Below are 27,621 nucleotides of genomic sequence, written 5' to 3' on the forward strand. Positions count from 1 at the left end.
TTGGAAGGGACCTTAAAGATCATCCAGTTCCAAGCAGCCACGTGTAGGGACACCTTCCACTAGACCACATTGCTTAAAGCCCCATCCAGCCTGGAACTGAACACTTCCAGAGATGAGGCATCCATAACTCTCTGGGCAATCTGTTCCAGTGTCTCACCACCCTCACTGTAAAGAATTTCTTCCTAGTACCTAATCTAAACTTGCTCTCTTTCAGTTTGAAGCCACTCCCCCTTGTCCTATCACTACATGCCCTTGTAAAAAGTCCCTCTCCAGATCTCTTGTAGGCTCCCTTTAGGCAAGCTAAGGCTGCAATATGATCTTTGACAAATTAATATAGCCTCATACACTATATGTTATTATGCTTCATATTATAGCATTCAAATATTGAATCAAATAGATGGTTCGGCATTTTTCAGACATAATACTAGTGAAGATAACCACATGCTTCATTGCAAAGATGTGTGGCCTTCCACACAAGAATTTTTTTTAATGTTTGGAATACATTATGGAAAGAAATGCAGAGGCAAGCTCTAAGTTGTTCAGTATGATTCACTGCATAATCACCACATGCATTTAAAAGCTATAGCTAGCCACCTGTGCTTACCTGCAGAGCCTCTATCTTACACTTAAAAAAAAAGAGCACATATGTATGTATGTGTATATATATACATACATACATTTAAAATTATGTGCATGGGGAGAAAAAAAGATGCTCTTATGTCCTCAGAGCTTATATTCCCCACTTGGCTACCAGGCTTGAGCACAAACAAAAGCAAATGATTTAAGATCGTCATATTACAAAGTCACCATGTGCCAAATTATTTTTTCTATATTGTTCAAAGTTATTCAACCAAGACTTGACCTTAGGTAGGTGTCTTGACCTTACTAATAGGGACCAGAAAGAAGGAATGGCAATGCCATGTATTGCACTTAGACAGAATTGGAATTTGCTGAATCGTAATTTGTAAAGTGCTCGGAAAGTCTTAGAGGATAATCTTTAAGAAGGAACTATAAACATCCATCCTTTACTAAGGTGTTATGCACATCTTTAATATTTACCTTCATCCGTCCTGTTTATCTCATGTTCAATGAGCCTTGAGCTACTGGGCCTAGAAGAAGGTGCAACAGATGGCTGTAACGAAGGGAGATCATCAACATCTCTCAAGTTTGCAAGCATATCTTGCAGCTTTGACCTGTTGGGCCCTAACCAGAAAAAAAACCAAAAAATTAAATGGTTTATGCATAGTTCACGATGACACTACTTAGATATGCTACAGCAGCACATGCAACAATGGATCCTACCTTGCATTATGACATTACCACAGAAAAACTAATGAGCACCTATTTTCAGCAGTAACTAATCATCCAGCATGAAATGAATTTCTTGAAAAGAAAGCGATAGAAGCAACTGAGAATTGAGAACGCACAATTTTCCCCATATGTATAAACTCATACTGCTACTTTTATGGGATGCTGAAGAATGCCTCCAACTGAGTCATACTGATTATTAGAATATTTACTTTTCCAAAACAATAGCCGACATCTGTGAATATTTTAGAATTTGTGCATCAGGTACTTTGTGCAGCATATTCTTATGACAACATTATTATTTTAAATTTATTTGTGCAGTAGTGTAGTATTGTGAACTATATAATCCAAAAAGTTTTACTTAAATATAATGCAACTGGATTCACTGGCCTACTTCCTGAAGCTACATATGGTGAAGACCCATGCCCTTCTTGACACTTACCTGTGCTTTGCTCCATCATTTTCCCACATCCCTGTTTTGACTGTTTTATATAGGATTGAGGCTGAAACATATCTTCGGTAGTTTTTCCTGTTGTAAGTTTAATTAAGAATGGGAAAATGTCTTACCCATAGTCCATTATGTTTTTTCCTAGACCAGTAAATAATACAGCTATTTTTAAGCAGCTTTAATACAGCAGTGTACTCTAATATATGTATTTTCTCATAAAACAATTTTATGATTCTATTCTCTTACTACTTCGCAGGAATGTTTACTACAGCCTTGCAAAATCATAAGTTTACTAATGCAGTTGCAAACTCTACTTTGTCCACCCTAACCATAATGATTTATAATAAACTAAATTGTATTTAACTTGTCTCTCACCAAAATATTACTCAATCGAGGAAAACACTAAGAAGGATTTTGCAAGATTGTTTTATATAATATCTGGTTTATAAAAACAATATTTTACTTAGTAGCAGTTCGGTGTCTAAGCACCATGTATGATGGGATTAAAGTCATAGAAACAAACTTTATAAAATTAATGTCAAAATATTTAGTCTCTTCTTTTCCTCCAGACTGTCTTCCTCACATTCTTCTTCACTATTGTGCAATATCATGAATAGCTGAAAACAGGCTGTGATTCTTCCTGATTTTTCTGCATTGATGCCCTTCCAACAATAGTTTGTACATGGAAAGATGCTTAATCTTACTGCTGCAGTAAACCATTTTGTCTTCCAAGATCAAACCAATCAAGTCAATCCAAAACATGCTATAAAGGTACCGAGCAGTAGTTATCTTCATGAAGGAGCACTGGATGTCCAAGTGCTGCCTTTACATCATGATTTTTTCTCATAAGTATATAAAACACGTTCCAATAATATCTATGTCTATACTAGCAATTAAGTTTAATTATCAAAAATAAAAATTCTCAACAGCTGTTCAAGAATAGAATTTCAACAGTTTGATTAAATAATTTCTGCTAAGCTAACCCTACAGCTATTACCCTGAACTACATAGCATGTCTGCATATTTTAAAAATAACAGACAAGTTACAAAATTCAATTTCACTGAAGTCATATATTGGCATGCCCTGTCTACCTTAACTATAAAGAAATTTAGAATCAATTTTATGAAACATGAACACTTTAGTTGGCCAGCTCAGCTTCTTGTAAGACTTGCAATTAAATTCCAGTAAATTAAATTATCCTAAAGATGACAAAAATATCTCTTGAGAAATTTAAAACATAGTAATTATTTACTTTTTTTAATCAAAAAAGAAAAAAAGGACATTTAGAGTATGTATTTGATAACACAATTTCAGCAACACAACCAACTGCTGAGCAGGATCTTATCAGAGTATCAATACAAAAAGTAAAATAACAAGTCAGCCTCAATGATGGGAGGATCTGACACTTCTCTATCATTATGCATATCTCTTTGGAAGTAGGAATTTCCTCGGTATTCATAAGCATCTTCCCACAAAGGGAGAAACATCTCTCAAATTTCTTACCAGGCTACATGCAATATTATTAATATACATCTTTCACACATAAATTCTCATATGGTTAGATGTTTGAAATATTGCTGTGAATACAGTGTTTCATTTTAAACACTTCGTCTGAGTTCAAAAAGTTTTAACGCTTACTTATCAAAACCCACTGATTTTACAAAATATATCTGTATTTCAAAAAATATAACAAAAAAATAATACAGGGCTAGAAACTGTATTTCAGATACTAATCATAGTTTTTTGTTTGGATAACACTATCCAACTTTTTTAAAGGCTAGTCCCAGAGATATGAAAGTCAATAAAGAAATCCTGTGATTTACAAATAAACTGATGGTCATGGTTGCTTCCTATTTCGAGCCCTGCATAACAAATTATGATGATAGCATGACTTTCATGTTGTGAATGTTAAGTATAAACAGGGGTAGAAATTAACCTGTTTTCTCCCACTGTCATCTAATAGGATACTCAAGACAGTTTCCAGTTTGGTTTCTGTATTTATTTATATACCAGACTTTAACTCTTCCTGTGAAACTGGCATGTTTCCAGCTAAGAAAGGGTTCTGAAGTCTTCTGTATTGAAGTGTGAACTATTAAACCAATGCCTTTTACAATTTAAGTATCTAAACAACAAAAGTATAAAATATGCTCAAAGTAAGAATTTTTAACTAATCCAACACTTGGTTGGAAGATGTTATATCTAATCCCCAACTATTTATCGGGCAACTTGATTGTCTGTCATTAATTTCAACCCCTGAGAACTGGTGAACAGGAAAGCAGTCAGGAGCAGCAAAGTAAAAGAGTAAGTAATTTTAGGAAAACATTGAAAGAGAGATAGAATTAAGGGTGTGAAAGATGTGAGATTTATGATTTTAAAGTGCAATGTTTTCCACTTACTCTTCACCCCCTTTTTCCCCTTGCGCTCCTTTTTGTATTGTTCCTTGAGTTTGGTTATAACTCCCTGGTCGACATTCCAGGCTTCGGGCATGAGACACTGGTCTTCCTTTTCTAAACAAAGTGAAACAAATGAAACATCCTTTTTCAATAATGTCACCAAGTGATCTCCACTGAAGGAGGCAACAGCTGCTGTCAATGGCATTTGTCTTTTATTTTAAACAGACAGAAATAGCACCAAGCTTGTGAAAGCTGTAAAACTGCTACTCACATTCCACTTCTATTTGCTCAGAATTTTCTTAATAAAAAATTGAGATGAAATTTCACATCTAATTCTTATAACCAATCACATAGCTGTTCATAAACGTAAGCAACATTTACTTTATAATAAATCAGGACATATTTTTCAGGTTTTTTCTTTCCTCCAGGGAAAGAATTACTATATCTAGAAGAAACAGCTATGTTACTCATCAACATAACTTTACAACTCAGATGTTGCATTACTGCATTTTAATTTCTCGTTTTATTGCCTTTGTGCTATGTTGTCATTTACACAAAGCAGTAGCACATTTAAATAATTTTGGAACATAGTAGACATGTCACCATGGTTTAAACAAAATCTTAAAGCACTAAAGCCACAAAATTTCGCAAAAAAGGTGAAAGCCTGAATTATTAATCTTTGGAAAAAACCCCAAAATATTTCAGCATGCCTAATGAAAAAAAGATCTCCTTTTTTGTTTTCTTTGGTTTGTTTTTTTTTCTAAATATTTCTCCCAAATTGCTTCCACTGTGACATGATACAGAGAAGAAATATTCTTCCAATTGTACGGTATTTGGAGATTTTGAACAAAACATCTTACGTGAGTTCAAATCTCTAAGTCATTTTTCCCATATATGGAGAGACTGTACTGAGGCAGCTTAGAAAAATAATTTGCAGGAGAAGAGGAGGTAATACAGCTTTTCCATATATATATTTATTTTCATAACCACTACAGGTACAAAATTTTTTGAAATTCATTAATTTTTCGCTTTATTTCCTCATTAAAATCTCAATCTTTTTATTTCAAAATTAATTCCTTTCAGACCAACTTTGCTTTGCAGATCAGTAAGCTATTCTAGACCTTTTTAAAATATGAGCAATAAGAAACTTATCCTCAGACTAAGCTGCAGAAATTACATGTCTGTAGAGGAAGCACAACACTATCAATCACAATCTGAACAAGTCACTATGATTGGACAGAAGACAAAAACCAGACATGGGTTATTACAGGGACTGACTTGTCAGAAATGATGCTTGCTGAAATAGACCTAGGAATCCTCCATAAACATGGAACTCAACAGGATTCAGCGGCATACTCTCGCAGGAAAAGCAATCAACCGCATCCTGGGCTGTATCAACAAGAAGGTAACCAGTGAGGGAAGTGACTGTTCCCCTCTATCCAGCACTTGTGAGATCACACCTGTGAGTACTGCATCCAGCGTAATATCTGTAATACTCAGAAACCTTTTAGGTATATTGCTACACACCCACTATTGGTGTAGTGTAGCAAGTCTAAGGGAGCCACTAAGATGGTTAAGGCAGTTGGAGCAAATGAGTTACAAGGAGGGGCTGAGACTACTGTGAGTGTTCAGTAGTAGCAAAAAAAAGCATCTTAGCAGCCTATAACTATCTAATGTACAAGCAATTGAGAAAACAGACTCTGCTTAGACTTACATCACAGAAGAACAAAATACTTTTTGAGATGAACCCTCTTTCCTTTGAACCCTCCAGTCACGATTCTGTATTCATGAGTGACAGACTAATTCAAGATGCAAATCTGAGTAGCATAAGTCCTTTGCAGAAGCTATGAAAATAGGTATTACTAAACTGAAGAGAGACTCTAAAATAGTCTATGGGCTAAGTCATGTCCTCTTAATACATATGCCCCAATTACCACTAATGATCAAAAACTGCATGAAGAACTCAAATAAGATATGAGAAGATCAGGCTTCAGAGAAACAAGTATGTATTCTTTCTGGGATTAGGTTTCAAGTTTTAATTATGTTTTTCTTCCCTGGCTGGACAAGATTTTTTTTTCCTCCCCTCCAGCAAAAAAAAAATAAAAATGTTTAAATAGTTTTTTATTAGACTGTGTTGTTGCCAGTAAAATACCTAATATATTAATTTTCTACAGACTGTCCCAGGATGCTTCCCACATGTCCTAAAGATTCTGTTCAATTCCAGAAGTGGATCCTGAACTACTCCTGTTCAAGTGCTTTATAGTTTAAAAATTACCTGAACACATCTGAGGACCTTTCAAGTTAAATGGATTCAACAGATTACTATAACTGATATTTGGGATCCAAAGAAAAAATTTCCCTGTTTGCTTCTGAGGTCACTACACTACATCAATTACACTTCAAGTAACATCAGTGATTCATAATGGCAGTTCTTTGAAGAAGCTTAGTCTTATATACAGTTACCATAAAAGACACAGGTTGTGAAACAAGTAAGTGAAAAACATGAAAACCTCTAACTCATTTCTAGACTACTACTTTTCATGACAATTTATTTTAAATGTTAGACTTCTGCTCATTTGTACTCAGCTTTCATCAATGAAAGTAAAAATAAACCAGAAGTGTGAATTTGAGAACATGAAGCTCCTGTTGGCATACTGACTTTTCTGTGACACAAGCAATAGCTACACTTACCAAGTATAAATGGATAAAATTTTAATATTAAAGGTAAGTATCAGAAAAACCTTTATCATAAAAAAGAGTAATATTCCTAAATTTTTTGTGAATAGAATACTGACTGCTATATCTAATGATATTACAACACATCCTCTTAAGCAGAAAGACTACATCACACAATAATTTAAAGTCCAACCAGGAGTTTGACACGGCTTCAGCAAAATACAGCATCTCAGAGCTGATGGCTCACGTGAGAGCTACAGTTACCATGGCTTATTGGTCTGTCACAGTTGTAGTTCCATTATAAAGCTCAGTTATTTCCCATTCATTGTCAATAGCTCCCTCTGTATTCACTTATCCTTAAGACTTTCCAGAGCAGTTTAAGTAGGAAACAACTCCCCGTCAATATATTTAACCAGTTTTCTTCTTTCTTCCCTTCCCTACACAATGGGTTTAGGCAAATAATTATGTCAAGATAAAGTGGATGCTGGCATTCTGGGTTGCAGGACATGAACTTCAAAGGACAGAGAACAGTTTGTGAAATGCCTCTTTTTGAGTAGTGGGCTTAAAGATAAATTATTCTGCTAAATTTTTAAGGAAAGTTTGAGCAACTGAAGTGTTTATATTGCCCAAATTGCTAACTCACAATAAGAGTACAAGAAAATCAGCCTTTATGACTCACATTATTCTCTGGAGAAAGCAAAGAACACAAAATAACTTTCATATCATAACTGTAAAATACAGCTTTATGAGAGCCCTTCATTAGCATGAGTAATTGGGAAAACACATCAAAACAACACTCATAAAATTTAAATTCTACCTGCCTTAATATTCAAAAGGAAAAATTACCAAAAGCATAAACCACGAAGAATCCTTAAATTAAAGCAGTGTACAGAAAAATGAGAATATTTTTTCAAGAGAGCTTCGGTCTGCCAATTATTTAGTATAGAAATACTCAAAAGGTGCTATGATCCTGACAGAGTTCTCAATTGATCAACCACAATACATTGTTCGCACATTTTGGTTTTTTCCTGGTACAATGCACTCAATTTCCTTACCCCAGTCTGTTCCATCTCCTGAACTTCTCGATTCCCCATCACCATCATCTGAGGTAACCAAAAAGTCAAACTCTTTCAAAGCTTCTTCTGTATCTCTGTCTTCACTGCTCTCAGATAGCACTCTTTTCCTTACAATCTGAAAGGTCACAAAGGACAGGAAAAAAGGCTGAATTAAGTTACACACACATCTTTATACCGAGCAGTACTGTCTTGTCTTCTATGCAAAATCCAAACAGAAAATTGAAGAGGAAGCAGAAAAGTACACATTAATAAGCAAATCTGGAATAGTATGCAGACTTGGTTCCAGTTTCTAAGTCAAAATGGAATTTGTCTGTAGTTCTTTCTTTCCTGTGACCATCAATAACCAATCATTGATAATGAATTTACACTGACCTAGACCATTACTATCTTTTTTTACTACTGGAAAGTACAAACTTTCTCTTAAAACTGATTTTAAAATGCACAAAACCCACAAACAAAAAACCAAGAATGCTGTAAAAAAGACTTCAGCAAAACCAAACTTACTCTACTTCTTTGAAAATAGCCCTTCTGACCTTCACTTCTGAAATCACTCTTACATGTGGACCAAAATACAGGTCTAGGAAATAAAAAATGAAACCCCAAACCCCACAACTGTCAAAAGCTAATTTGCATAGATTTAGCAAATCATTCCACCCTGAATACTTTCTCAGATATTATCGTTATTTAAATGTGGTGTTTTCATGTTTAAATTCCGTTTTTCTTCCAAACTCAAAAGCAAATTCTGGTAAAAGAAAAAAATACACGTTTTAATGAAAGACCTCACTGAATGCTTTCTGCAATAAATTTACTTTTCCCTCCATAATCAAAATGGACTAGATGCTTTACAGTTATTTGACTAACAGGTGAGCTGCCATGATACCTGAAAACCACAGCATAAATTCCACTTCTACAGAAGAAGAAAATTTGCAGTATTAAAATATTTTGACTTGGAACCTTGCTAAGGCTCAGTCTGAAAAGACTTCAGTACATAGGCCGACATAGTTCATGAACATGACTGACTGTTTCCTCTAAATACAGTGAAAAAACTTCAAAAGCTGAAGCAATTCTAGACTTCAAGCTTCATTTCTTCAGCAGGCTTAGTGAACATACTGTATTACAGAAGATTTTACAGAAGAGCCTCTGACATTAGTTTACAGCCCATGGATGACAGGAACAAGTTTACAAAGATCCTCTTGAAAAATGCTGTAAAACTGATGGGGTTTTAAGTGTTTTAATTCTTAAAACTGACCACAAAAATAATCACATCCATCAATACTCTTATCTGCTTCAATACTTAGGAAACACAACTCACTGAGTAAATACTAATTTTTAAAAGAAAAGGATAAAATTGAGTACTGATTGCATGTATCTATTTTATGTCATCATATGAATAAAACATAGCAAAGTATAGATCACAGAGTTGGTAGGTTCAGGTATTTCACTGAACAAAGAAACAAAAAAAGTTTATTAATCACATTAGAGTTCTTCTGGTTATACTTTTTTGTTCCTTCCATAAGCTATTTAAAGAGAAATGTATTTCTCAGTTCTGTATTCTACAAGGACAAATTTCTACAAGTAATTTTAATTATCAAGAGTTTTTCAATAAGTATTCAAGAATCAGTGCATTTTTGACAGGCAACATTATGAAAAATACCTTTTTTAAAAAAGGACATCTGATACTTTAAAAATTGTTTCCAATATATAACAAAAAATAGAACTGGAATAGTAAAAAGGAAATTTAAAAAAATTCAATATCTTACTGCAAACTCGGATGGAAAAAAGCTTAACTTGTATGCACAAAGTCAGAAATACATATATAATTCCTTTTATGCACACATGCTTGGACAGAACATCATAAAGATGCATTAAGGATTCGCACGTGTACATACACAGTCATATACTTTGCTTATAGGCATCTCATTAATCTCACTTTTTCTGTTCTTCGTAACTTTTTCAATTATTTTTTCCACTCACTGTTGCGGTATCAATGATTGTTTTCTCTCTTCCTTCAATATCTTCTTCATCTTCTTCATCACTAAATTCTGCAGCTGCATTTTCAAGAAACTTGAAGGTCTCTAGCAGAGAGGCAGAGTCAGTCAATTCAGGTTTCCTAAACAACAACAATAACCATCATCATGAGACAAAAGAAATCACAATAAAGTCACTTTTGCAATTACCAATTTGTTTTGTATTATTATGTTCAACAACATATGAGACTAGAATTAGCCTACAAGTAAAAATGGTCTATAACAGGTATAAATTTTTGTGGCTAAAGAACTAAACATTAGACACAAACTACCTTATTAGAACCAATAAAACTATCATATTATAGCCAACAATTACTCTTCATCTGGCTGCTATTACCAGGATAGACACTTCAATTTTTTATTCAAAAAGCATTTTAAAGCAACATTCATCTGACACATGCCCAAAAGCAACACCAATACTGATATGCCATCACTGAAAGCTCAGGAACAAGGACATGAGTTACAGCTACCAAGTTGGGTTCCCACATGCACATCAGGGTACAGGAAAATTTTGCTGCTGCTAGCTGATGTTCCTTGTCTTGCTGGGAAATACCAAACTCTAGATTTATTCATTAACTTTTGAGACATGATAAATTTGCCACTGTAAAACAATATAATGGGAAAATATCATTGATGACTAAGTAATGTTTACACAGACTTTTACATTAAACAAATAAGGAAATGGATGAAGATTGGATAAGATTACGAATGTACTGGCAGAAATTTAGGTAGTGCCTCAGAACAGGAAGTATAAGGGCTGTTATATTACAAACTGAAGAGGAAGAATCCAGGAAGCAGGACTGTAACAATTATTAAAACTCTGACAAAAGTACAGATAAAGCAGTCCTAAAATTATCAACACGTTCTGTGTTTTCTATGCAGAAGATGCACTTTTCCACCAACCCCTCAAAGATAAAGTCGTGAAAAAAAAATTATCCACTTTGAATTGTTACAACTACTTGCAGTAAAACCTTTTACATTCTTTAGATAGTTTTACAACACTGAAGATAAGCTTTATTGCTTTCTTACCTTTAATCAGTAGTCTGTTTTTCATAGTTCATCACTAAATGCATGTCATCTTGATTCTCACAACCACTGAAACAATAGAAGTCTCTCTCTCTTTTCAGAATTGTAGCTCTAAATTGTCTTATCCAGTCTCCTTAATACCAGCAAGTGCTTTGCTTCAGCTACATTTTGCTTCTGCTATGACCCCTTTCAAAATGTTCAATCAACTAACACACCTGTATAGTAAGGCCTTGTAAACAAACACCCAGTCATCCCTCCATCGCCCACTTACTCCAATATTTCTTCATAACACTTTTCAAAGGTCTGTTACAGGAAACATCCAAGGGCAAAAGCTTTGATGTGTAATAAGGCACGATAAGCAGCACACTTCCTTCTTTACGCACTCTCTGCTCCAGCAGTTCTATGCTTACATGTCAATAATTGCCAGGAGTGGCTTCTTCATAGCCCCATTATATCTGCATCTCATTAAGACATTTTGCTATTCTACTTTTTTTTCCATTTACTTATCTTTATGGCCCAGAAATACCAATAGCAATTGGTATTTCTTGCCATTAGAAATTCTCATACACAGCAACATAATATACCATGATGTACAGCATGTTTTCACGGCCACTGGTTTTTCTGAGAATATTCCTTCCACTTTTCCACATCCTAGCTTAGATAAGAACAATCTCAAACATGTTTCCAATTTGCCCTGCTTCCTGCAGTATTTTGACCCTCTTGTTTCTATCAAACCTGAAAACACTGTAATATTTTTCTCTTTCCTTAAGCAATCACTACTTTGGCAGACTATAGCACCTCATGAATCTGTAGTAATAATGTATATTTTCACAGAAATCCTATGGTGCTTTTCCATTGCTGTTTCCAAAAGACAATTCTTGATAAGACAAAACTTGTAATGTGCTTTGTTTGACTAACTTTTTGACTTTCAGCAAATTCTGCATGTTCTGGTCTACTTTTAGTGAACTCAAATCATCCAACCACAACTGTATTTCTGTTTTGTCCTCTGTATTTTGCCATGTAAAAATCTGCCATGTATAAACAGTATGGCTGCTGATCTATGATAGCAACTATCAGACGCGCTCCAGTAAACAGCAATGTATGAACTAATACCAAACATAGAATAAAAAATTTCAATTGACAGAATTTATTATTACGAAACAGACATCCTTCTGTAGGTCCACGTATTTGCAGTAATTCATACCAAGATTTGGCTCTGTACTCATTTGATCTTAAATCATGATCTCTCACACTTAAGTTCAAAGTGACTACCAAAACAGGTTATATCTTTTCTAAGTAACTGTCTGAATTCAATTATTCTATCCATTATTCCACACTTTAGTGGGCAGGATATATATATAATACTGTATCTGCAGTTACAAGGGGAGAAGGGGTAAAAGGCATCTATCTTATGCATTGGGAAACATAGTAGCTTATTTATCATGTATTTCAAAACCTGCACAGTACAAAAATATACAAAGTCAGCATAGTACCACAGAATATTATTTTGCTAAGGCACAACTTCCAAGAAAGAATTCATAAGAACCAGAAAAATAAAACAGAAGTGATAGAATATTTAAACTATTCAAAGGTTCTGAAGAAGAAAAGTCTCAAGCTGACAGACAGGCTGATTTGCTATATTGTACCCCAATACACTTTAGTAGTCAAATCAAAGTAATTTAATAATTTAGCTATTTTTAATCCTTTAGCAGCACATAAACATAATGCATTTTAGATATTACTGTCAGCATTAACACTTAGGAATAATGTAAAATTCTCAGACATCGAGAAAATGTCTGGCCTTAGCTAATTTATGTTATGTACTTTGATGGCAATTTGAAGCTTGTTTGTTTCATTATTTTCCATCTAGTTAGTTCGTTTTTCTTATGGGGTCATTCACAAAGCAACATAAAGTAGAAGTGGCAAAAATATATTCAGAGATAAGGTAGTAACATGAATTACTTTAAATTCCACTTTAGAAAAAGAAAGTCAATTCAACATTACCAGGGTTTTTGTAGCTTGGAGTATTACAAAAAAAAAAAAAAAAAAAAAAGGGTGAAAACAATAGAATGGAGCTCCAAAAGCGGGGACTGATGCACAAATTGTAGTATTATAAGCATGAGTGAGGCAAGAGTACGGCAAGGTTCAGAACCTGCTGCAAATAAATAGAGATCAAAAATCTCAAAAAGGTCTCAAGAAGGACAATTCCTTTTACTGGACTGTTCAGGATCACAACATATGTAAGGGAGAACATAATTTTCAAAGTGCAAGAACTTAGGCTTTTTCCTTCTTCCCTAGCCATGTAGTCTAATGAAAAACTATTGGAGAAAAATAAGTGAGAAACCCCAGACAGCAGGAGCAGCTACAGAACTTGCCAAAGCAGAGAGCATAGAGCAACCAGACTGCGGCAGGACTTCCAACCCTGTGCTCCTCAGCAGCTTGCTCTGAATCTCTTTCTCACTGCTCCTTTCTCAGTCATACTCTGCAGCAGCACTCTTGCGTGGTTTTTTCCCCAACACTGAACTTCTTTCCCTGAGGTTTCATCCCAGTTGACTTAGCGCTTCCTAACCAACCAACCAAAATCATTTAACCAATATAAAATCTTCTATCTGATACTGTTAACTCTGTGTATCACATTCTCCTTTCCAATAGCCTTATCCAATTAGACAGGAAATTCTTTGAGGCAGAGAGATTACCTGCTACTCCTGCCTGCACATGATTAAGTACAACAGGACTAACTGCTTGTCACAAGCATAGCAATAAGTAGTGCCAGAAGGTAAGTATAGCTCGACTAATGCTGCTGAGTTTTCCATCTTACTACTAATGGATGGGACAGTGCACCAATTTCGTGAAGAGTATTCTTAAAAGAGGGAACTTCTGATCCCCAAAGACAAAACACACTTCCCTGTTTAAAACACAAAATTCTTGTTACAAATGGGATGGTAACTGAAGTACTTACCTCCCCTAAAGCAACATAAACCTGAACTCATGGGAATATTTTCCTCCTCAGGAGAAGCTGCCAGAATTTTCTGCAGCTGTGATGGCTGTGAAAACCTGATCCCAACTTATATGTTACAGGCTGTTCAAATATTCAGATTTGTCTTAACCCATTGGCCCCTTTACGACTAAAAATAATAATATCTTCCCATGAAATCTAAAAAATATGATTTGTGGATATTCCACATGTACTACTTAAAGCAAGCCTGCCTCTCTCTGGGGCTCTGCAGGCCATAAAACCACCTCTTTATTTTCTGCCCAACAGTGACATGTCTCAAGGCAAGTATTTTGTGTAAAAATCCAATTGGTTCTGACACTGAAATATTAGCAACTTTACAAAATGTATAGTTGAGAGCGAATGTATTTGCTCTCAACATTTAATATTCAGGATCTTAACACAAATCCTGTTTCTTACTGAGTGAAAAGTAGCAGCCTATAGATAAGGTAAAGTTATGTGGAAACTAAAACAGCACACCAGTGATACCTTTCCTGCTTCCAGCATGATCCAGAACGTTTCCTATTGTGAAGTCAAGTTTAACTTAGACTAAAGTCACATCATAGACACGTATTTTTTTTTGTAATTAACACAATCAATATATCTATCATTACCTTCTCCTTTGTTGATAATAACTCTGGAAAGTCTGTGGTCATGTCCAGGGAGAGTCTCAAACTTCTACCATGAACTGCCCAACCACAAGGCCATTAACTGCCTCGTGTCCTACTCACACCCCAAAGGAAAAAGTAAGGCCTTTTTTGTTTGTTTCTTTTATCCAAGACATACACCAGTTATCTTAAATAAAACCAGGATTTTATTGATAAATTCAGAAGCAGGAAGAAATACCACAGTAAAGTTAAATAAATACAAGTTCAGGTTAGGCTGAGAAATGTTTGTGGGGACTGTACAGGAAAGAACCTGTTGTAACCCAGCATTCAGAGCTATTCTACTGTAGTCTTTCTTGAACCATTTTCTTTGGTTCAGTTTCTTCCTACTATCAAAATATGCTACTGCATGGTCATCATAAGTTTTATCTATTTCCCCTCATATGTTTTACCATAGACTTTTCAATGTGGCTAGTTAAGTTCTTTTGAACTGTACTCGTTTAAATAAATGCATGCAAATTCAATGAGGACTATCTTTAAGAACAATTCATTAGATCTTCAACACTGTGTAAAATCTTTCATAACATAGCACAGAAAATATCAACAAAATAATTTATAAAATTATGGAACACTTAAAATCATGAAAATTTACACACAAAGAACACAGGGCAGGCTAAACAGTCTGTCACAACCTTTGAAACCTCTTATGAATTCACACCACACAATGCAAGAACTAGTGCAAAATATTACAACTAGTAAGCAATACTTACAAAATGGTTTGGATCTAATTTGGAATTGCAAAGGAATAGCATTTAAAAAGGAACGGCCACTTCTCTTGCCAGATCTAGTCAGATAACTATAATATATCAAATAAACAAATTTTATAAAGAAAAAAATAAAACCTAATGTTTGAAGTACCAGAGTAACTTTTATAAATTATTTCCCTATTCACCTCCCCTCTCTTTTCTTTTCTCTCTACCGCTGCACAACTTCTCTGTCTCCTTCTCCCCATTCTTTCTGTACCATGAATCTTACGTGACATTTCCAAGAAGCATCCCTCAAACCCTTAGGCCATAGAACTGCGCCAATCAAAAGTGTGGTTCATTCATACTATTTTCTTCACAAAAAAATCAATTTATCTACTTTATCTGGCAGAAACCAGGTACCTTTGAAATGCCTGTTAGGTCACTGCAAGATGGAGGCAGGGAGAAACAAGAAAAAGTTGAAAAAGAAACCCCACCAGTAAAGTAAATAAAGTAAACAGATTTTGCATTTTTTTTCTTTTTGTAATTCAATATTATAGTCTTGTATGCCATTTTGGAAGTCTTCATGGCGGATGTTACCTCAGGGTGATAAATTCAGAGATATTTTCCCAAATAAACCATTTTATAAGCTAGTCAACACACAACATTCATCAGCCAGTATGCAGCATTTTCATTATATGGGTCAGTGTTAATAGGATTTAGAGATGCAAAAGAGTTATTAAGGCCTTCTGGTATAGAAAGACGTTCATTCACTGAAGTGTCAGTTAGAATGATTTGTTGTACATCAGAAAGGTAAGGTTTTCAAAATGTTTAATTTTAATCTTTGAAAAAGTGTTTGGATTTGCTTTCGAATCCTGAGGTTTGATGCCTTTTTGCTCATGTAAAGTAGAGGCGGTGGAAGCCATATACAGTTCAATAGGAAAAAAAAGGGCAGTAGACTAGTTTCAGAGAGAGACTGACATATCACCCAGAACTGTTTTTCTTTAAAAATTTCTATTGGCTGTTTACAGTTCTAATGATCAAACCCGTAGCAAGAACTCAGGTAATTTACCTACACCATTTTATATATACACACATTCATACATATGTATATACATACATATGTTTGGTATATGTTCATTCCTTTCCAGTTCTGTTCCTTTATTATATTTGCTTCCACTCACATCAAATACACACCTCCAAGAAGGTAAACTAATTTGACTGTTTAGGTTTCACTCACTAACATAAAACTACTAAAAATGAGGTAATAAGTGAACTAAAGACACTTAAGTAACTGTCATGTTTTCAAGGCTACAAATGATGTTTGCAGGCAGCTTTCATTTCTGCTTCAGTTTGTTGGGGGAAAGCACCCATTTCTCTCACTACAAGTGTTAAGAATTTAAACCATTATTATGAGGTTATTATTTTAGTATCTATTTTTGAGTCCAGTCATGCCAAGTGGTACTTATCTTTTGTAATGCAAGTGAGCTGATTGAAGAAACTGAAAACTGATTCCCTTTTACATTCCATGAAATAAGTGAAAACAGGACTATATCTAGCTCACGTTATCATATTAACATTTCAGTTATGGATTCAAAATCTTGCAGGGTGTATTCAAAATCCACATGATATCTTGAGTGCTAAAGTTTTCAAGACGATCTGTGCATTAGCAAATAAATAGGCAATGTAAGAATACAAGTTTAGGCACAGATGTAGCAGCTAGTAACACAAAGTCTGAAGCTACTTCACCTAAGGATGAAGAAATTCAGACAACAATAGTTTGTTCATCACTGTACCAAAAGGGGAAGGTCTCTGATGTAACTGCAATCCTTTAAGATACACAAAATTAAGCTGAGAGGCATGAGGGACCAGACGGCAATTTTCTAAACTGGGGCCTAGTAGAAGTCAATTTACATATTCTCTGCTGCAAATAAATATTGTTATATTAAGTATTTGCACTACAGTAACCATCTTATGCTTCTGCATACCAAAGTAAACAGCATCAACTTCACAATAATTACTCCAAGCATTCTCACCAACCTTTCCCATAAAAAGGCTGAACTTTGAGGTGTCCAAAACCCAGCTGTTGAAATAGGTATGAAGGACAGACAACAAGATATAACTCGTATAATAGGCAAGTTCTGGTATAACAAACAACTTAAAATCTGTAAAGCATGTAGTAAGCTGAACAGAGCAGGAATATCCTGCCTGCACATCACAAAGTATACACTTCACACATCTCCGAGGTCAGAGGGAAAATGCCAGGCATCCTCACAACAATCAAAGGCATTTAAAAAAAAAAAATTTAAAAAATAAGAGAAGTGCGGATTTCTGCTGTGGTCAGAAGTACAGTCAGAGGTCGATGAGAGGTACTGCTGAAGGAGGCTGAGTAGCAGCAACAAGTACTACGCACAAATTAATAGGTTTACACAAAAAATTGTGCTAAAATCAGACTGTGTTGAGAAGGAGTTTTCCCATTCTTTTACTGGAATTTCTTTCAGTACTAATTTATTTTGTTCTCCACCACTCTTCCATTTCACTAAGAAAGTATTGATTGATTACCAAAAAACAATAGTCAAAACATAAAGGAAGCTTTGCTTCCTGTTTCCATTACTGCCTCTCTCCCCAAAGAGATAACCATATGGTTATGTGGTTTATATGCATAAAAGCATCAAATATCAATTTTTAATTTTTTGTGGATTCATCACATCGGTGTTCAGTTGTATGGAAGGCAGTTTAGCCAATCTGTTCTTTCTGCAATTTACACTGCTATATGGATAAATCTTTAAGGAAATTAAAAGCTAATGTGCCTTCCATCTTCCTGTTATTGAAATGCATCATTGAAACTATATTCCTTGTGGTTTACCCTGTACTTTTTCTCCTCTATTGTACATTGTCTTCATCACATTCACCCATATTCTTTCTGAACTCTTATTGATCTGTCTTTATCATTTCTCCCGCACAAGCTTTCTCTTTACTCAAGTCCTGTACTCTGCTTCTTACATTCTTCATTCCATGTAAAAATTTTTCTAAAAATCAGACTTAAAATCCACAGACTCAGTTGGGTCCATATTACACAGTTCTTCCAAGATCAAACAAATCAAACACACTATGAGTTGTCTTTTCTCACTTCAACAGAGGTGCATTCCTTGTTAGACTACATTTATTTTCACGCATTACTTTTTGCCCAGTGCTCTGCTCCTCAAATGTAACTAAAACATCTTCAGGTTGACCACTGGCCTCAGAATTGCTAGCAGATATGTATCAAAGTTCATTAAATGTTTTGAACCAAAAAATCTGCCAAACAGCATTGGCTTGAGCAGTTCACAGGCTTCTGTGGCGATAGCAAAGTTTTCTCCTACAAAGATTTTCACTGTATCTGTACAGTTACAGAGCCTTCCATCTGCATTTCAGTTTGTAACTGTCCCAATGTCTGATGGTCCTGGCAACCACTCACACATGTCTTTAAACTTCCTGGAATTGCACTAAGGTTTTGTTTGGTTTCTTGTTTTTCCACTTTCTCACTGTACCTTTCTTCTTCTACCACTACAAAACTGCAAACACTTGTTCATTGCATTCCTTCCAACTGTACAAATTTGCTGTGGCCCAAATCCATTTCTCGCTTTACATACATGCAAGGAATAACAAGAGGCTGCTAAAGAACTGCCAGTCCTTTTGCCCTCACAGCAAGCAGCCTAGTGCTAGTGAGTTTGCTCCAAAGGGTGCACCTTCCTCAATTGTAAGCAACAATTTAGCGGAGTAACCTAAATTTTTCCCAGTTCTGCCAGCCAGGTAGAAAAGCATTGAATTAAATTTTCAGACACTCAGTAAGAATTTCAGTTGGGTTTAGGAGCAAGATCAGTGTGCCTTAAATTTTAGTGACCTATTCAATGCTAATACTTTTCAAAAAGGAGCTGTTCTATATACGTTTAAGTAATGTCTCTTGTCAATAGATGAGGCAGGTAACATTTCTGATTTATCTACCATAAAGCTGCACTTTGAAATCTCAGAGGCAAGTGATGATGCAGTTGGGAGGAGGTGAACAGTGCCACATGCCACAGAAACAGTAAGGTGTAACATTTTACAGTATCTAGTAGCACAAGATAAAATAGCTCTTAAATAACAGGCAGTCTCTGCCAGGAAGAAAGCCACAGAATGCTTCCTGAAAGGTAAATTGGAAGAGATGGTCTGAAAGTGTAATTGAAACACTCAGAAGAATAACAGCATTGAAAGCTAGTCCTGTACTCAGACTGATCAAGGAATTTTCATAAAATCATGACTTTTTCCCCTCAGTGAGGGAGATCCTCAGTGAGGACATCCACAAACTCAGAATCACCCATGAAGACTGACATGACTATGTTGAATAAGAACCCTGGAAAATTCTTCCACTGTAAAACCCTGGAGTCCCTTCTTGCTCATCATGTTATCAAAATGCTCCCCTGAGCTTTCTAATAGAGTCTGCCATCTTATGCATCACCAGCAAGATGAAAACAGCTTTACAAAGTGTGTAGCCTGGCCAGCCTTGAAGCAGACAAGCTTGCACAACTACAATGGAAGGGAGCTCATTTTTCTGCACCAGTGAATGTCCTCAGCCATGGAGTAAACTACAAAGTGTTAAACCTAATATCATATCTACCCCAAAAGCAAATAGATAAGAAAGGAATGCAAATGTATCCAAAATTGCTATATCAAAACCACTGCCTCAGCATTTCATCCATCAAATAGCTAACTTATACATACATCTGTTTCAAAACTCTAAGAGGAAGTGATCCCTTCACCAGAAATAAAACCAAAATTGTTATTGCCATCTATCAAGCATTCCTTGTTCCTAAAAACAAAGTTGCTGTACAGAAATGACATGACTTGTCAACCATGTAACAGCACAATATATTTTAGTAGTTTACAGGTTTTCTCAAACGTTCAAATTTTCCACCTCACAGCATTAAATTTAATTATATAACAATGAACTTCTGCCCTTATGTAACTTTTTGGCCTGAAGTTGCTGCAACTATCTGGTGGGTATAAATGAAATTTTACAAATGCTTTTTAAAAGACAGAATGTTTCATATAACAGTATTAGACCTTAGAAAATAAAGGTCTTGAATTTTGCCACATCAGTATAGAAAAGAAAAAAAGAGTGATAATCTTTGAGGAATGCTATACTTGTTCATGCAGCACAAACTACTGGAAGCAGCTACCTCATCTATTGTTCATACAATTCTGCATGATTTTCATTATTTTTCTAGTTTTGCAACTACAATATCTTAAACAAAAACAAATAGATTATTTTCCTGAAGCCTTTACAGTTAAGTTTAACTTTCTTTTTTTTTTTAAACTCTGCATGGAAAAGAGAAGAAAAAGGAAGAAAGTCCCCTAAGTTTTCACCATTACTTAAAAGCAAAAGTAAGCTTAAGTTTTTACTGTCTTGGACTGACTTTCTATAGTATTAGAAATATTAAAATACAGAAATTAGTACCTTACATTGAGTCACATTTACCTATGTATATTCATCAGTGGAAAATCAAAAACTTACAGGACTCAGAATGTAATGAGTGACTTCGTTTTTCAGATTCAGTCCAAAAAAATCCTGTCTCTTGTATAGATTATCATGTCACAGTCAGCACAGACCAGAAAGGCAAAGCCTGCAATCTACACAGAAAAGTTTCCAGCAATACAAATAAACCATTAAATTGAAACAATGCCGACTTCTAAACACTTTGCAACCGTATCTCAAGAGGTTTCATTTGACTTAGTGCTGCCATTCAACTAAAAAAAATAATTTATGGTGCTTTTAAGATGTGAATCTCAAGAGTTACTTCCATACTTATTGCTTAATATAATGAAATTTGCCACAATTGCTCTAATCTCCAACTAGGGAACCCTGAAATCTTCCCGGTAAACAAAAATTTTGTTCAACAGCATTAAGTGCATTTATATATAAAGATAATGTCATCTTGATGCTTACCCGATCATTGTGCTTTCTTTAATCTGGCCCTCTGTGCCATTTACCATCGGCTCTTGATTTCTGTTTTCTTTTTCTGAAGCATCACTTGAGAGGCCCAATAAAGCTCGCACTCGTTTTGACTTCACATCCAATATCGTGTCCGTGTAGCCCACTTCTTGTAGATACCTGTAGGAACAGAACTCATGCTAACCTTCCATGCACATCCCACTTATGCAAAAACAGTAGATGAAAACTTCTCCCTAAACTCATCTTCAACCCCTTAGCTTAGCAAAGGGTGGTGCTGAGCTAATGAAACATGCTTATAAATCATCCTGTACCAGCTGCAGAGGGATTGTCTCTTGCAGTACCAGCCTCTACAGTCACTGAGAAGCCTAGCAGTCAGAGGTTATACAATACGTTATTCATTCATTTACTAAAATGGGTGGAAAAGCACTTTCAATTAAAATATTTACAACTGCTTTATAAAAATCACCACAGTTGTATGTACAACATGGTCATTTTATTCCTCGACACATGGAAACTAGATACAAGAAGTATCAGATATGTTCCAATATAAACATTAGAAGCCTAGAAAACAGAGAAAATAAAACCCAAACTCTACAGCTGTAGCTATTAGTGAGAGTTGTTATTTATGATGCACTAGGCTTGATAAAATCTTTGTCTTGCCTTTCCTTTATTCTGCAATGGATCTGCTAAATATTAATTTGTCTTCCCTATAAAGGCTGGGCAGCAAGCATCCTTGTATGAAAACCTCAAAGTCTAAAGTTGGCTCTTTAGGTCTAAAGTTGGTTCTTTCATCAATATGCCATATTGCCTTTGAGGGAAACAGGAGGAATATATGATTTAAAAAAGAAAAATTAAAAATTGGTCTCTGTCCTTCCCTCCAGAATCTGGAGTTAATAGCACTGAAGTGATTAAATGGTTAATATTCTAGACAACTCTAAAGAAGGGAAATGCTATCTTACAGTAACAGCTGTTACAAATCAAGGACATGCACTCTTCCTGCAAGAACATTCTCCTCCAATTATTTAACAATATCATTCACATAACCACATTAGGAGAGAAATACTCATGGTTGGCTATAGAAAAATCAAAAAAAGTCACCTATGCAAAACAGAGTCTGTTGGTAATATGCACTCTATTCAGCACTATGTCACTCATGAATTGCACTGAGAAGGAATGACTTGTCTTCAGACTCACTGATCCAAGTCAAGACCACTCTATTTACATTTACCCAACATGCATGTAAAGATTTGAGCTCTTGCAAAAGAAAAGCATCCAACAGACAAATTTAACTTCTGAACAATTCCTTGGATAAAGGTCCTTTTATATAAGCTCCAGACTGTCCTTATTGATTCACACCCCTCTCATTTAATCCTTTGTAACACACCAAATATCTTAGCAACTAATTTATTCATTATGATCACAATTCAAAAACCAATTTAGATTTATAGATATTTGCTTCATTCAGATGAACTGAGAATTATAAAATGTCTCATCTAGCCTCTTGGATGTTACTCTTTTCTGCACCTCAAACAGGTAAAAATAAAAGTTTTCCCTCTCCAGTGCTAGCTGTTTTTATTTTACACAATAAAATTCTGATCTTAGCAGAATTACTTGTGTGTGTTGTTTTTTAATCGCAAGGTGCCATGACCCACTGTTCTCCCAAGCAAATTGTTCGATTATACTCATTGAAAGAAAAGTAAATGAGATCAGGCATTTGTGATTTGACAAAGCTTCTCACCTGAAGTTCTGAAATACTAAAATGTTTCAAAAACCAAGGAAAAGCAGGGCAGGAGCTGAATGAACTTCATCACGCACACTAACTTTTCTTTCAATAAAATCTAAAAATCACATTTCATTACCAGATTTGTTCTTTTGCATTCAATATCTGAGTCCTTTTTTCAACACTTACTGTCTTAGCAGTTGTCGTCCTTGTTTCCATATTAGCTGACTATTCTGTTGTGGTTGAATCTCTGCCTCATTCCCTTCATCTGAAAAAGATTATTTTATTAATTTTTTTTCCTTTTCCTATTTTCATAAAAGATGCCCATCCACTTGTAAAGACAAATGTGATCTGTCTTAAAATGATTAGGAATGGTTTAATTAAAAAAAAAATAAATTCAAAGTGCCAATAATCAAGAGAGAAAAAAAAATGCACATAGCACATAATTGTAGTACTACATACACATAAAATTTGCCAGGAACATCCTACTCTATGAGAGCAACTTCCACTAGTCATTCATGCCTTCCCTTTGGTCTCACATCCCCAAGTCCCATCTAATACTTTTTCTTTCAGGGTACATAATGACATAAACAATCTCAAGTTCCATTTTTGCATTAGCCTTCAAAAATAACTGCTGCTCATATTAAGTTTGAATACAAATATTTTAACTGCTAACGATATCAAATGCAACTGCAGCATGACATCGATTTTCAACTCACCTTGACAGTTCGACATAAACAAACAGATCTGCTCAATTTAAATTCATCCTTATTTGTATTAGTTTTGTAGAAGGAAAAAACCAAGCAAACAGTAGGGATTGTTTGTTTATTTTTTAACTGAAAAGCTATTGAAAAATTTTCACCACATTTTCCCCAACCATAAATTTCTATAAAAATGTTACTACCCTAGAAAAATCTACAAAAAAAAATAATTTTGCTGCTCTGGTAAGAAAACTATCTGAATGTTGGCAATAAACAGGTATGTGTTAATTGCATGTACAGCTTCAAACTACACAATGGTGCGGTTCTTTTATTGTCCTCCAGGAGATGCATATTCTTCCCAAGATAAGAGATCTTGATTTATTGTCTATGAAAACCACTACAAAACTTGAAAACTTTGTGGTCCAAACACTGAAGGATGAACAATCTTCCTATGTAAACAAAAATTAAGAACAAGAAAAACCTCTAGTATAATCCTATGAGTAACTTGATATGGGATGTGGGAAAGCTGTTATTTTCATCAGGAAGCCATTTACCTTTAAACTGAATTAATGCCACACACAAAAAAATCCCAACACCTACCCAAAGAAACTATCAAAGATTGATCAGAATTCACATGCAAGGAGAGCCATATGAGTTTTAGCCACCTCGAATTCACAAATTCATTTAATAGCAACCACAGGAAATAATCAATTGCACAATAATTTTCCAATGACAACTGAACACAGGTGGATCCGAAGCACAGCTACCAAAGCTCAGTCTATAATTATTAAAACATGATTGAGGTAAATCTGCCTGAAAATTCCTTTGGAAAGCAAAAACTCTTCTTCTGAAGGCACTATTAACTACATCCACAGGCAAGAATGCTCTTGTGCTTAGTCTCCTCAAATCTGATGACCACTAGCAGTGACAATGGTTCATAGATAAGAACGGAGGGACTTGCATCATAAGCAAATAACAGCAGAAGGTATCACAAATAGTATAATTTTTTTTTTTTTAAAGGCATCCCTTTAACAGGAGATGGAACTCTTTTCTTCTAAATTGTGTTACTGATTCCCAAGTGATTATAAAGAAAACAATCAAAAAGGACCCATTTGGAAGAACTGCTACAAACACTTTCACATTTTTTCATGACTGGGCAGGAAAAACAGGGACAGAGCAGTGAAAATATATGGACATTCAACTAAGTATCTATCAAAGACAACTTCAAAGGAGCGTTATAACAAAGTTTCTATAACAAAGTTTCTACTTTAAGTGTATCACTAATCAGTCCATATTTAATATAGAACAAAAGTATACATTTCTGATAGCTACATATATAGAATACAATGGGATAAATGAGGATAATGGAATTTTAACAAAAGTAATTGCACTAAAGTTCATTTTGCAGAAGTAATGCACAGGCTATGGCTCTGCTCGCAAGACAAGCCTTGCATGACATTCCTCCCCTGGAAACTGGAGCAACATGCTGTAGCTGCATTCTGAGAAATTACAAAAAAAAAAAAGTTGTCTAGGATTTTAGTATGGTCAGAACAAGGTTTTCTAATGGTCCAAATAAAGACTGGAGTCTTCCACTTAGTAACACCAAATTAAGTATTTCTTCAGTTAAGGAAACAACCTTGATAATAACACGGAGTAAAATATCTCAAAAATTCATTATAACTTGAACAAGAAAAGCCTGGTATAAAGTTTTAGCAGTTGGTGTGGGGTTGGATTTATTGTTTGTTTACGGTTTTATTAATGACCTTCTAAAACTAATGAGGTAAGAATTAACCATGACAGTAAACCAGACCATCCCCTCCACAAACCAAGCGACAAAGCTGAGGTCTGCAGACTTTCTATGATCTACCTTTATGTACAGGGGCTCCAATTTCATTTTAGTAAGAGTATCAGGGGACTAAGATACAAAAAACATCACCTATTACTTCTTTCAATGGCTTGACCTGTAACCAAATCTCTGTACCTCTTCTTTTTTTTCTGAGGAAAAGATAGGGAGATAGAGGGATAAAAGGAAATAATTTAAATTCTTAATTTCTCAAGTTCAGTGCTTATATCTATTCGTCTGAAGTAGGAGATGAAAACTCTGTGAAAGTAAATCAGCTTTCCAGAGACCAAGGCACAAAACTGTCCTCTTACAGCATTACACTGAAGTTAGTTGAATGCATCTCCAATGATGATTTGAATTCTCTAAATAAATCCCCCACTCACAAACTCTCACTTATGTCTAATATGTACTTTCATTATTTTTCTCCTGAAATATCACTGAGGTAATTGAACAAAACATTATGTACTATATATTTCATTCAGATAAATTATCCAAAGATAAAAGGATTCTACAGCTATGAATCTAGTATCATCCTGTTCTAAAATATCCATACACATTACTAAGGGAGAGAAAAAACTATTCTCCAAGAGTAGATTTTTCATTTGGGTTTGGATTTTTTTAAATCTAAACTAATTTGATTTATTAATAGACTCTTTTAGAGCATTAGCATTATTTTTAATTGTACAAGAGTAAAATAGTCTTTATTAATTACCTCTATTCTCACTGCTTCCATTTAGCAACTTATTTTATCAACACTATCAATTCAGCATTTGCACAAACTGCAGTTATGTTTTTATGCCAGTAATGAACTAATGTTTAATAAATTCTTACCAGAATCATAGTTTGGTGGCTTCATATCTCCCTGATTCAATTCTGTGCCATATTTTAATTTGTGATATTTAGCCCTGAAAGAAAACAAAGGAAAAAAAATGGAAAAAAAAAAAACTATTAGCACATATAAAGGGTATCTCTAAACACACAAATGTCACCAATTTTCACTTGAAAAGCCATTCCTTTCTTCTAGTCTAGGAACAACACAAAACAAATCATTTGACCACAACTTCCGATAAGTGATTTCGTTTAATTATTTTTTCCGAGGTTTACATGCAAAGTGAATAGTGATGAAACACAGGGATCAGTAGACTGCAGATTTTACAAAATGTTCTTGCTACAGAAAAGGTTCCCTCCCTGTGGACACAAGCTACTCTTCTGCTTCCCTCCTCCAGTGTTTCACTGTGAAACATTTTTTACTATCCATGTCAGTTCAGCACCACCTACTTCATATCTCATATTGTCACCTCCATTAAGCAAACTTTAGTTTTATTCTTCGAAATGCTGTACTTTCCAACAGCAGCAAGCTCTCATTCAGAACTATTATAAGTGAAATTTAGCAGTGACAGCTCACCTACCCCAGTTTCTCTCAAAGCTGCTACATCTGTCACTTGACCAAGTGCAAAATCAAGACTTCTCTTCCAAAAATATTTAGTCTTCAGAAGGCCTAATGTAATAAACCCCACAAAGCATGCCATACAATGACAAGAGTAGCTATTTAAAAAAAAAGGAAATGCTTTTTAATTTGAAAAGCTTCATCCTACAGAGTCAGTAAAGACTTTTAAACACACAGAATAACACCACAGTAGTATAGGATTGCAAATGCACACATAAATTCTTCAAGATTCATTAGAGTAGTCTTACAACACCATAATAGAGAAACTGAGGCAAAGAAAGCCTTAGCTAGTTTCACAATCTGTCCCCTCCTTCTCTCACACTCACTGTAATTTTATAAGATTGTTTTCTGCCAAATATGAAAATTTAGACAACTCAAAACAAAATCCTGATGCCCTATAAAGTTTTGTAGACATTCACAACTGGGTAGAAGAGTGGCACTTATACTAGTTCCTACCCAGAACAAAAGGCAGAGAACTCAGAAAATGCTGACTGTGCAGCCCGGCAGTAGTGGGACAACCATCAAATACACACATACACACAGTTCCAATGCAAATGTACAGAGCTAGGTGTAGGGCAGCAAGACACAGGCTACAAAAGATAAAAAACCCTCTCAAATACACCAACATGAAAATGAGTGCATTA

General features: G+C 35.0%; 1 protein-coding gene across 3 annotated transcripts in view; it reads right to left on the reverse strand.

The window, feature by feature from the left end:
- The window catches only part of STRN (striatin), a 71,034-nt gene that overhangs the window by 23,996 nt on the left and 19,417 nt on the right, over positions 1–27,621 (reverse strand). For 2 of the 3 annotated variants that reach the window (XM_039389491.1, XM_027735171.2), the window contains exons 3-10: positions 26,362–26,435; positions 23,176–23,254; positions 21,261–21,425; positions 9,877–10,012; positions 7,882–8,017; positions 4,154–4,264; positions 1,751–1,837; positions 1,060–1,203 (exon numbers count right to left, since the gene is read on the reverse strand). In XM_039389491.1, coding sequence (XP_039245425.1) covers positions 1,060–1,203; positions 1,751–1,837; positions 4,154–4,264; positions 7,882–8,017; positions 9,877–10,012; positions 21,261–21,425; positions 23,176–23,254; positions 26,362–26,435 — 932 coding nt within the window. The remainder of the gene's footprint in view (positions 1–1,059; positions 1,204–1,750; positions 1,838–4,153; positions 4,265–7,881; positions 8,018–9,876; positions 10,013–21,260; positions 21,426–23,175; positions 23,255–26,361; positions 26,436–27,621) is intronic. The other variant, XM_027735172.2, reaches the window with a different exon arrangement.

This window comes from Pipra filicauda, unplaced genomic scaffold (assembly GCF_003945595.2).
Source record: "Pipra filicauda isolate LSUMZ 115617 unplaced genomic scaffold, ASM394559v2 scaffold72_size3293161_pilon, whole genome shotgun sequence".
Taxonomy (NCBI): domain Eukaryota; kingdom Metazoa; phylum Chordata; class Aves; order Passeriformes; family Pipridae; genus Pipra; species Pipra filicauda.